Source organism: Falco punctatus (genome assembly GCF_963210335.1).
Source record: "Falco punctatus genome assembly, chromosome: 4".
Lineage (NCBI taxonomy): Eukaryota > Metazoa > Chordata > Aves > Falconiformes > Falconidae > Falco > Falco punctatus.
The window spans coordinates 83,663,585-83,675,814 of record NC_137583.1 but is presented as its reverse complement, the minus strand read 5'-3'; the positions used below and the strand labels follow the sequence as shown (position 1 = coordinate 83,675,814).

The 12,230-nt window shown below is 39.4% G+C and overlaps 1 protein-coding gene across 4 annotated transcripts in view; it reads right to left on the bottom strand.

Annotated features, from left to right (window-relative positions):
• The window catches only part of HDAC9 (histone deacetylase 9), a 482,690-nt gene that overhangs the window by 223,077 nt on the left and 247,383 nt on the right, over positions 1-12,230 (bottom strand). For 2 of the 4 annotated variants that reach the window (XM_080383947.1, XM_080383946.1), the window contains 4 exons: positions 5,750-5,991; positions 4,658-4,808; positions 2,352-2,478; positions 214-335 (listed from right to left, as the gene is read on the bottom strand). In XM_080383947.1, coding sequence (XP_080240073.1) covers positions 214-335; positions 2,352-2,478; positions 4,658-4,808; positions 5,750-5,991 — 642 coding nt within the window. The remainder of the gene's footprint in view (positions 1-213; positions 336-2,351; positions 2,479-4,657; positions 4,809-5,749; positions 5,992-12,230) is intronic. The other 2 variants (XM_080383948.1, XM_080383945.1) reach the window with 2 other exon arrangements.

The window sequence follows — 12,230 nt, the reverse complement described above, 5'->3', positions numbered from 1 at the left end:
ACTAGCTGTTAGCATTGGGAAACACTGACTCTCGATACCATGTGGTCAGTCCAACTTCTTAAAGATGCAGTCAGGATCTTTGAACTTACCCATAGTATCGTGCTGAACAGGCTTTGTGGATTATGATATATGCCTTGCTGATGGACAGCTGGGTTAAAACAAAGGGTGGGAGAATCACTGGGTAAGGGGCTCGAATAAACTACGCTAACTCACCCGTTTTACGAAGTGGAAAATCATCCTTGGCATCCTGTGCTCCTGGTAAAGTGTATTTGTATGGTGGCGAGGCCCCACTCAGGGGTGGAGAGCTTTGATCCAGTGAGGTATGGTGGGCAGCCCTGCAGCAGACACAGAGAGGTCACAAATTAGCAGTCACTGAGGTGACCAGCAGTAACTATCTACACATGTTGTACACATGTCTCAGCTGTGTTTATGTTCTTGTTCACCTAAGTGTGCACAACCACAGGTTCATGCAACCAATTTCACTTTTACAGTAAGTTATGGAACTGTTCGGGATGGCCAAGAATGCACTTTTTGCACTCATTATAGAAGTCACATAGGATAAGAGTCATGTTGACCTACAGACAGGATCTGTCACCAGTTTGGGGAATTGACCATTTTAGATTGTTGTATTTTAATATGAACCAGCTGAGGCACAGCAAAATCCATTTAAGTCTTGTTTACCACATACAAATAGATGTACATTGATCCAGCCTCTTCTATCAAAATGTGGAGGATTTTCAGGGCAGGGGTGCTTGTATAAAACTAACTAGAAATACTGAGTTAATATTACCTGCTGGGGGGTGGGGGGCAAACTATTTAGTGGACAAAGTAGATAAAACTGTGCATTTCAGTTCACTTTTTAAGTTTTGTGAGTGCACTGCTCTGCAGCACATAGCACTAACGTCAGCAGAGAAGCTCCAGGCTGAAGAGTGCTTTCTGACAACTGCTGGATGAAAGAAATAGTGTGGGCAGATCTTTCAAATCTGGAAATAGCAAATTGCAAAGAAATCGCATCATTTGGCCCAGAGACAGGTGGGGTTTGGTTGGTTGGTTGGTTGGTTGATTTTTCTATTTAAAGGTGAAGAGAGGGAAAGGAGGCAAATTTTCAAACTTTGTGTTTGTCTGAACATTATGTTACTTGGCCTTTTATGGAGTCTCTCCCTATCTTTCCAAGGTAGTGTGGTTAATCGACAATACATCTCTATCAAAAGGGACACTACCGAGTGGAAGTACTACCTTCCCAAGTGTAGCAGAAGATATCCTCTGCAGAGCTTCTCATTCTCATTTGTCTGAAGACTCAGAACTAAGCTCAGATTATGAGTCCAGAAATCTTACATACTCAAGAGAATTTTACAAATTATTTTGAATAAAATAAAATAATAAAATAAAATAAAATAAATATAAAAAAAGTACTGCACCTTCACCAGAAACAACGTGACTATATATTAAATCATGTTACCACAATGCTCTGATCAGCTCAGAATGGAAACTCCAAGGGCAGGCCTTCAGGAATTCTTTTTAAAAATAAATAGTACAAGATGGAAAGCTAGTGTACCATATGCATTTCTGTTTGTCCTACTGAAGGTCAGTTTGGGCATAACATTTGATGTCTTTCAGAAATGTAGCCGGTTCATTTTCTTGGATTGACTTATGTGTCTGTTGTAATAAGGAAGTTAAAAAGGAAATAATTATTACTTTTTTTTTAAAAAAAGGGGTAAAACCTGTAAAATCTGTAACTTTTACAATGTTAATAGGCCCATTACAGGGCTCAACAAAATCACTTGTTTCTAAGTGGTCTAAGCAGATTCTTATCAAGGCCAAGGCATCGTAAGATTATGCATGTCTGAATTTAGTCTGAATACTAAAATGCACCAGAGTAAGAAAAGTTAAATGACTAATTCAAATCCTTCTTAAAATCCTTGTGAGTTACACCATTCAACTAACTTCACTGGAAAGCAGCACTTCTTCAAGAAGAAACAATTTTTGTGATTGATTAAAAATCCAAGTAAATCAAACACAAAGTTGTTCTAACTGCAAAAGCCAAAGAGACTTGGAAAAATGACAGGTTTAGTTATAAAATTTGTGATACCATCAAGAGCTGAAGCAGTCAAAATAAAAAGTTTATACACATTTCTGACAGCACCTTGTTCTGAATAGCTCTCATCACATTACTGAACACCACATACTCTTCAGTTCAACCAGAAATATTACACTTCTGGCTTTCTGCTAACTTCTTGGTTGAATTGTCTTGTTCTAGAGGCAGACTCTCAACATCCCTGCTGGAGAAGCATTCTGGCAAGTTTTAACAGATACCTCAATGAGGCAAGGAAACAGCTTAATATTGAACATACGTGTACCAGAGCTTGGGGTGACGGCTCATGGAATGATTCTTCCCATTTGCTGGAGAGTCTTTTGTTGCTGATTTACTCAACAGGAACTCTTGAAGTTTCTGCTTCACTTCTGTACTGGCCACTGCTCCTTAGACACAAAGAATTAAACATATCTTTACTTAAAATTCATTTTGAAAGGAAATAAAAACCAAAATGCAAAAAAAGAGCCTGTGTCTTGCTGCTGGAAGTTTTGTAAACTATAAAAAAATACTGGTGGAAATCAGTCAAAATGAGATAACATTCAGATTAAATGTTTGTCTGTAGAAGACTGAAGTTGGCCATAACCCAGAAATCCAGTGAAGTCATACGGAATATTTCAACAGTAGATGAGGCCATTTATCCAGGGCCAGATGTATCTAAAGAATTTAAATTATTTCCTAATAATTCCTAAATACAAAACCAAGGAAAGAACTATAAAGATAGTGACAAAAGGTCACTTTGAGTTTGCAGTAAAGAATGTTTTTTCATTTAGTTAAATAAGAGCAATAGCACAGCAAACCAGCCCTCTGAACGCTGTCTTGGTTACGAGCAGAGTGCCACAGAAAGAGCTAGCAGTGAGCCTTTTTGTTCAGCCTCTTCAGACCTTGTACCTGTGATGTCTGGAAGACAGACCACAGTCTGAAACATGAGTCTTAGTTGAGAATACTCTTACGACACAAAAACAACAGAAAGACCAAAATGCCAGGAAGACACAGTGCATTTTGACCTCTCTTGGTGGCTAGCTCAATACAAGTAAGGCGTGTCAGTGTCAGGTTAAACTGCAAATTACTATTTGCAGCATGGGACATGATTCTTTACTCACAGCCATAATACTCTTAATAAAAAAAAAGCATGAAAAGGAAAAACCTTCCTTCAGTTTTCCATCAAAAGTGACAAAAAAGGGGAAAAAAACCACATTTATTTGAAAGTAGCAGCACTAAGGCATACTGATACTCTAAGTATTTGGTTACCCAACCCTGACACAGCACAGCTAGCTGGTGAGCATGTCGCCCTGTGACCTGGTTCCCATAAAATACCTCTGCTGCCCCTCAGCTTCAGACACTAACTCCCCTCTCTGCACCTTCCTTCCCTCCTCTACTCAATAAGTAGGTCAGCAGCAGCAAATGCTGGGGCTGGGGCTGAGGGGTTAATACTGCTCCTTAGCTGGCTGCTACACACTGAACAGGCACTCAGCAAGCCAAACTGAGAAGGGAACCACAGAGTTCATATCGCTGCTTTTCCTCTGGTGCGAGGGCTAATAAAGCCCAACTGTTTATATGGAGCTGATTTTTCATATCACTTACAAGTACCTTTTGTTCCTGCAGTTTCTGCCCTCCTCCCAGTGCTAATTCAACAGGCTGGTGATGCTTTCATGGGTTCATTGTTCACCAAAATACTGGAAGCACCATGGACATGTTAATTTCTAAAGCCTACAATATGGTACATCTAGAACTGTTGAACTGATACATTTTTCTTGGGTGGAAAAATAAGGCAGGTGCATAATGTACAGCTCTTTCTGCTTCAGTCTTTGTCAGTTAGTTCTTGTGGTCATCTAGCAGAGCAAGTAACAACGTCTGCTCGTGGCAGCTTCATTTTGAACACCTTCACAATGTACTTTAACCTGATTTGTAAACTAACCTCACTAAGGAGAATTATTTGTATCTGTCTCCCTCTAGTGAGCACTAAATCCCAACAGCATCCTTTGTATCTGTCATTTGCCTTAGAGCTGTATATGAGCTAGAAGTAACTCATGGTTGGGTCTCATGAAATGGCATCAAGAACGAACATGAGGCGGTTTGAAAAAGTACTAGCAAAATTAATCAGAAGTCTCAGACAAAGGTATTAAATATTTTTTTATCTTTTCAGTCTTAAACAACATTGAACATAGTTGTTACAATCAGCAAGTAATTTGATTTTTTTCTTGTTTTATAGTGCTTTCTGTATTGGGAAATAAGCTCTTCAGAAAGAATTTCTCATGTGAAGCTTTAGGCTTTCAATTTCCCTCCTCTTTTATAAAAAGGTCTAGATTCTTGGGAGACGTATACACAAGTCTGTCAGAATGTGCTTTCCTACAGTCCTCCAAGTCTGCACACAAATCAGCAATATGTTTCTGTGGGTGCATCAGGTGGCCCTGCTTTTCTGCAGGCACAGCCCTGACTTCTCTAATTTAGTATTTCATACAGTAATAGGCTTGTTTCAGGTTCCTGTTCATTGTCCATTTTGGCTGGGAGAAGGCAAAGGAGAATAGATTAATTTCTTATTAGGATTCATGGTACATTGGCTCTTACTTTCTCGGCCTCTTTCTTTGCCTCGGAGGGGAGGAAGCTGCTGTTCCCTGCGATGCCTCTCCGGTTCCTGCTCTTGTCTCTGCTGCTCCAGTTTCTGCTCTTTTTCAAGGAGTTCTTGCTGTTGTTTAATGGCTAGGAGTTCCTGTTGTAACTTGCACAGAACAAAAAGACATGAGAAAGTGCAGCTTGCACAGGTCAGTCCTGGCTAAAACAACCCCCCTGAATAACTATCAGTGCTTGCTTTTGTGCGTATACTTTTCATCTCTTATGCACCTCTCCCCAGCCTTTTAAGGGGGATAAGTTGTTACTGGCTGTCACTAAAATGAACTCTAATGTCAGGTAGCAGCTCGCTGCTCTGGTTTCACTTCCTTCTCTTTCGGCAAAAATGCCTGGAAATTGCACAGGGTTCTTTGCCAGCGCATCACCAACTCTGGCTACCGTGCTCCACTGCATTTGTCAGCTCCATCAAGTGGAAGCTTAGCACAGTAGCATAATGGCAAGTAGATCAGATGGAAAAAATGAAAAGAAAGGCAAGATCATAAATTCCCAGTCAAAATCCATTATAGCAATCCTACTGTAGTGCATGTAATCCGATAAATCATTTTATTTTTACGTTAGATGAGGCAGCTTAGAGAGGAGTGAAAACACCACACTTTCAGGGCCCGCCTCCATTTTACAAATGCAAATATTATGCACTTGCCTATCAATTTGATTTGTGGGCACAAACTCAAACAGCAGCCCGAAAAAGAAGTCTTCTAGTATACTCAAAACTGCACATACAGAACAGACAGCCATATTGAAGTCTGGCTGAAAATCCATCATTTTAAAATAGGCAGTTTGATTTTCTGTGGATGTGGTGGCTTCAGCAGCTTGAGGATTCTCATAGTACTGCCTTGGTTTGCTGTGAGCAACTTGCTGGTAGGTGCTAGCAGTTTTGCTTAAAAAGGCTTGTATCACCCAGATACAGAGAAATAAGCACTCAGACACCACCTTTCAGTCACAGCAAACTGTTTAGGCACGCTCCCTTTTCATGTCTACCTAAGCACATTGAGTTTGCAGATAAAATGAGGAATAAAAGAAAAATGTTGCTACCTTTATGTGTTCCTGGAGCTGGGCCTGATGCTGGCGGGTCAGGTTTTCATGCTGCTTCTGAAACTCTGCAATCAGCAGTTGTTTCTGAATTTGCTGCTGCTGCTGGATCAGAAGTAGTTCCTGCTGTAGCTGCTTTTCACGCATAATTGGGTCCACCATGGGAACCATCATCCTGAGATCAGTTCGCAAGTCTAATGGTGAGATAGGCTCTAGTCCCACGGGAACCTCTGACTTTACATCCACTGTGGGAAGAAAACAACAAAATGTATATATATAAAATATAACTGGAGAAGGAGAACAGAGACCATTTCTGCTGGGAAAAAGACCAATTTCACTCAAGGACTGCTTCAATGTGCAGACCTAACCAAACACTAATGCAGTCTATGCTGTATGCAGACTTCAGACATTCCTACTAGCAACTGGAGATTTTACAGATTATTTTATCACTTTCTTTCCATTCTCTGCAAAAATACTCCCAGATTAACATTCTGCTAAACAGACTAACAAGCAACCCAGTTCTAAAACCATGTCACAGCCTACTGGAGCAATATTTAGTGACAATATCCTAGGCACTATTAATGCTCCACAATAAACACTCTGGGCACTTCTTCAGTGTAAGGTGGACTTCCAGTTCCCACTGCACTGCAAGCGATTTTCCAAAGCTAGCGTGTAAATTTTCTGAGGATGGTGTTACACATGAACAGCTATGCAATGCTACTTAGCTACTGCATGTAAGCGTACCTGGCAAACACATAGGAATAACGTATACAAAATTACAGGGAAATTATTTGACACACAAACCGAAAAGTTTTAGTACAGCTTTTCCAAAAGTGACCGCCATGCTTTAACTGGATTATACATAATACACTATATATGGCTCACAAAAAAATTAAAATCTTGATATGTTCTACTTTGTTGCAGCAATGGTTTATGTTGTTAATCCAACCTTAAAGTATTTATTGAAGAATCCTGAGGTTTTCTATCTCCTTATTTAAATTGAAAGGACTAGAAAGAAGCAGAAGAGAGAGATTTGATGCTTTTCACTACAGTACTTGTAATGCTCAGATTTTCACATTAAGTGGAGACATAGTGTACCTTTATCTATTTCAAAAGAACAAAACCCTAGGAAGTAGCATCTCTAGAAAAGGAAAACAAACAGCAGCTGAGGGTCTCTGCTTGGGCTCAGCAGTTCTGATTCCATCCACGAGAGGACAGTGGAACACAAACACATGCACTCCTGTTCCTAGTGCTCCACTATCTTTCATTGGAAAATAAGATTATTAACTGAAAACAAACATGCTGTCAGAAATTACCAAGGAACAAGACTTTAAGCATATTTTCTCCTTTTGCTTTGCTACAGCTGTATTTGTTTTCATGGAGAAAACCAAAATGAAACAGAAATATTGTAGCAAGCAGGAACAGTAAAATTGAAGCAGCAAAAGTTGAAACTGCAGCAAATGGAGAGAACTGAATTCTAACCATAGAATCAAATCTACTAGTAATATGTTTTCTAAAAAGGAGAGATGAGGCACTAAATCTATTCCACTGATCAAACTCTTTTCTTCTCAAAATTCTGGAAACATACAATTTTCTGAGTCTTTTTTTTAAAAAAAAATCCTAGCAACTGTGATTGTAAACCTCAGACCATAATTTGCCTTCTTAACCTGCTATCCCAACAGAAAAATTGTGTCTAAGTGCTTATTTTTGTTCTGAGACTAATCACTAAATTATAAAAAATCACCTTCAACTTACAAAAACTACTCTTGATTATAAATAATTGCCACAGACCAAGACAAACGGACAGGCAAACCCCCAGCCTTTCATCCCATTTATTCAGCAGCAATTCACATTCCATTTGTCTAGACTAAATATAGCCACGTTTATACAAGAAATCAATAGTTCTTGCAGAGAGCAGAGCAAAGACATGAATATTTCATCAAACTCAGACAGAAATGGCAATCAGCAAACTGACAGCAAACCGTGTAGGCTGACTGGCCCTCCAGATAAGTCTCTGGTACTTGGACAATGGCTCATTCCCTGCAAGTCACAATCTTATCATCAGTGTTTTCTATTTTTAACATTAATTGCATTGTAGGTGACAAAGGCTTATCATGTTTGAAGTGGAGAGATGGATTTTCTTACATCTTCTGTGACAGGATAATAAGTCTTACTAGGAGCAATAATAGTAACCGGAGCTCGGCAAACCCTGCAGGGTCTGGTTCGCAATAGTGTTTGCAAACTGAACCCTGCAGGGTTTGGTTCACAACAGTAGTTGCAAACTGAACCCTGCAGTTTATTTTGCAGATACTGGCTGCCAATCAACCCCCACAGGTCTGCAGGGTGATTCAGTCTGATTATACATCCTAGCTCTGACGAGCATCCCACTTCTTCATTTTCAGAGCACTTTTGTGAGAAAGGAGGCCTTCATATTTTTCTAGCAATGGAAATTTTCTTCCACTATTAGTACAACTATACAGCTGTTTAGTTGTACAGTAATTAGTATGACAATGTACAACTGAAATCAGGCTCAATTTGATAAGATACACATTTTCAAGGATTTTCACACATTCAAACAATATATCTAGCGCTGGAATATCTACTCCATCAAGCTCAACTTTACCTCATTCCTTAATGTGGGGGAAAATAAACATTAGGGTAGTTCTAGATACTTGAATCCATAGAAATCAATACATAATCTTTCATGTCATTTAAATGCCAATGTTTACTGACAAATAAAGACAAGCATGTATTTCCTGGAATAGATATTACTAACATTGAGGTTACTGCCAATACTACTAATAACTGCTGACATAGTTATACTAAATTTTGGAGGTAATTATTGTCTTAAAACTGTAACAGCTGAATGTTAGCTGGATAATAGTCAACCTCATCAACAAAATTATTCTAAACAAGTAACTATAAAATCACCAAACTGAAGGGCTTGGTACTGTCTGTTAGGCAGTACTAATGCCACAGGCCATTTACATTCTCCTTACTTGTTACCAGCTGACAAGAAAGAGACAAAGCAGCCCTGTGGGGCTACATCAGTGTGAAAAGTGTGTAATGGAGCAGAGAATCAGAATCAGTGTCTTTAAAAGCTTTGACTTTTAGCTGGAGCATCTTCCCCAACCCCTGCCACCCCAACACAATTTTCAGTCTCAAAAGAGCAAAGGCAATCCAGAATGTTTATTCTCATCAGGGCTTTGTATGTTTTTTCACCCCCTCTACACAGATATATGTATTTTTCAGGTAGAAAAGGAACTTTTCTAAGTCTAATCAGTGCCCCCGACTTCCAAATATGACAAGAAGCAGTGGGATATAGGACTTCAACAACAGTAGTCATCATCAAGATGTTAGCCAAAGAAGGAAAAGGATGAAGCATGAAAGAAAATATTAATCAGAGCTTGAAAAAGGGTAACTTCACTTTAAGGAGCCTTGTTTTGCAGGATTTCCAGTATCACCAGTGGAGTGAGGCTGTAGCAGGCATGATTCAGAGCGGGACCCTGCCCACCCTCTCCCCACTGCGGTCTGGAGCAGATCCTTCCCAACAGCTCTGCCGACTACAGAGCAAGCCTGGGATTTTTCTCTAAGGTTAAATAAAGACAAACTCTCTGAGCTCATGTCAGCTGTGGTGAATAGAACAGTAGGCTGCAGAATACTAACTAAAAACGTTACTGAAAGCTTGGTGATTCCAGGAAGCATGCCAAAACTTGAGTAGAAAAATATTTAATTATCAGCTACAACACACTGCAAATGGCATATACATTTACTTTTCCTATAAATACTCAATTGCTTTTATCTTGAAACATAACAACAACAATAGTTGTCAGAAGGGCGTCCATATCAATTATATTCCATAGATGGCACTTTCTGCAGTGCTTCTGACATTCTGTGGAGAGAAAATAAGATACTTGCAAAATGGCATGCTTGCTGAGTAGATTTAGATGCCTGGAGCACATATAAAAAAAGAGGTAAAAGAGCTTGTTTTAATCCTGAGGCTTCACTTTTTGAAACCATTCCTTAAAATGGGAATCACTGGAAAACTGAGTCTTCCACTAAGAGATGGCATTTCAAGCTTTGTTTCTTGTGACTAGTTTTCATTTCCAGTGTATTAGAACACACAAACTTTCCAACTCACGAGTGCTAAAGGAAAATATCAGAAGATAAACCAGCCCACTTTCTTGCCATCATGTCTCAAGATGGGTAATCTTCTTTTCTGTTGGCAGTTACCCTTCTTGGCAGACATTTATGCCATCTTTAAAAACAGGAACTTAAGCAAGGTACACTCCCCTCAGCGGAACAGTTGCCATTCTTTACTGAGAGGCAGTGAAGAAGAATTATAGTAAACCCACTTACCAGAACATCTCTTCCAGTACATATGTGCTTCTTACATTAGAGGAACTGTCTGAATTTGCTGTGGCTGCAGGGATTCAAGCTAACCTTTTCCCAAAGGAATTTCTCGGTTACACTGTTGGGCTGGGATAGTAAGGAAGGCTGGAGACAGGAACAAGGCATGAAGCCGGTGAGGCTCTTCCTCCTGCCTTGGTCATCCAAGGCAGCATTTTACTGGAGAAGCAATTCAGGTTTACAAAGTGAGCAAGGAGGACTACAAAAGTTGAAATGCTAAATTGAAATAACATGTGACAAGAGACAGATGACAAGCTCCTTCAACCGGCAATTTCAGTAATTGGCAATAAATGCATATTCCTGAAAACACACCAAACAAAGTAAAATCTAGAAGAGTAATTCTGCCAAGAAATGGCCACACCTTACCCCAGACATCAACTCAGTGAAGAGCTGAAAGTGAAAGAAAATACAGAATGGGAGAACTGTTTATACTAGTGGTACACTTTTGAACTCTTTTCTGCAAGACAGAGCCCACCTAAAGTTATTCTCAACTGGTACAGTACTTTTCATAGTTTTCATATGCTTTTTATAAAATGAAAACAAACCAGAACAGTTCTGCACATTTTACTGTAAAAAAAAAAAAAAAACTGTCTCCATTTGGCCTCTTCAAAACCTTCCTTTTCGCACGATTAGCCATCAGTCAATCATGATATAATCAGAACACTAAGGAATTTACAGAAAAGAACTCTAAATGGTTGGAAGAGTGGAAAATACTCTCCCACCCCAATAAAGATAATACTTTAAATTTACTCTCCAGTTTAAACCTGGAATTAAAGAATTCTCCAGATTTATGTGCCATCTCATTCAGGACTTGAAAAGCACCAATACCTGAAAAGCCCTAGCAGTGTCTTTGAACACAGATGGAAAAGATTTTGGAAAAAACTGAAAAAAATAAATACTGTAGGAGGCTGAAAGTTGCAGGAATAAGGAACAGAGGGCAGGAGTGAAACTTTGGTAGGCAGGTGAGACACAAAGTAACTGGCAGGAGATGGAGAAGAAAAGGACTGGTCAGGCAATAAGACACGAATGGCTGACCAGAGATGGAGCACAGAAAAAGGAATTAAAAATTCCGAGCTTTCCACGCTGAGAAGCAGCATTACAGAAGTGTTGCTCACTCTGTAATCTAAGAGCAGCCCTGGCATACTGATATGGCAGCAGTGAGGCCACAGTGTAAATAAAGAGCTAATAGAGAAGCAATGTGTCTGTTGTGAGGAAGCTGGGAAATTAAGCGAGCAATGTGGTTTTGAATAACCATGACTAAAGAGGATGGAGTGTGGCATGAAAACTACTACAGCAATTGTTCAATGTTCAAACTTGCAGAAAAATGGCCTAATCTGGAGTCCGATCCCCAGAGGAGAGGCATCTTGCCGCTTTCTGGCAAGACCTGCACAGCAGACTGCAGGAGTGAGAGGAAATTTTAAGAATAACTAGTAACATCAGAAGTACAAGTCAGATGATCAATAGACTGTGAAAGTTTAGGTTACCTTCTGTGGGATGCTTTTATCATCCCAGCTCTGGTGGCTAAAATCTTGTACCTCAGTCCTCAACTGGCATAATGTCATTACTCTGTTAACTTCAATATAATAGGCAAAGCTTCTTCATGCCAGCTGAGAAGCTTGATGAAGAATCTCTCTCATGAGTACAGCAGTGAAAAAAGATAGCCTTGAGAGCATCTCATTTTAATATGGGGACAAAAGCATCCAGATTTAGGGTGACAGTTATAAAACTTTTTTCCAATATCTAAAATAAGCGAATTTTTTTCTCGCTCTCACAATTACGCTAAAGGATGCATCCAAGCTGAAAAAAGCGTCACTTAGATTTCACTGAATGTTATTAAATAGTTTTGTTTAATTGTACATCCTCAAACATACTCTGGATTTTGGTTGTCACAGGCAAGTAAAGCAGAAAGAAGACAGAAACTGCAAATGGAAGATTCTTTCCAAAGGCAACACGATGACTTTTTATGGCAGTTAAGTACTCGACTGCAATTTGTACTTTTAAAATTTCCTCCTTTGGAAAGGAAAAGCACAAGAAATTAAGACACATTTCAGATCAGAAAAAATACTTTCCATTT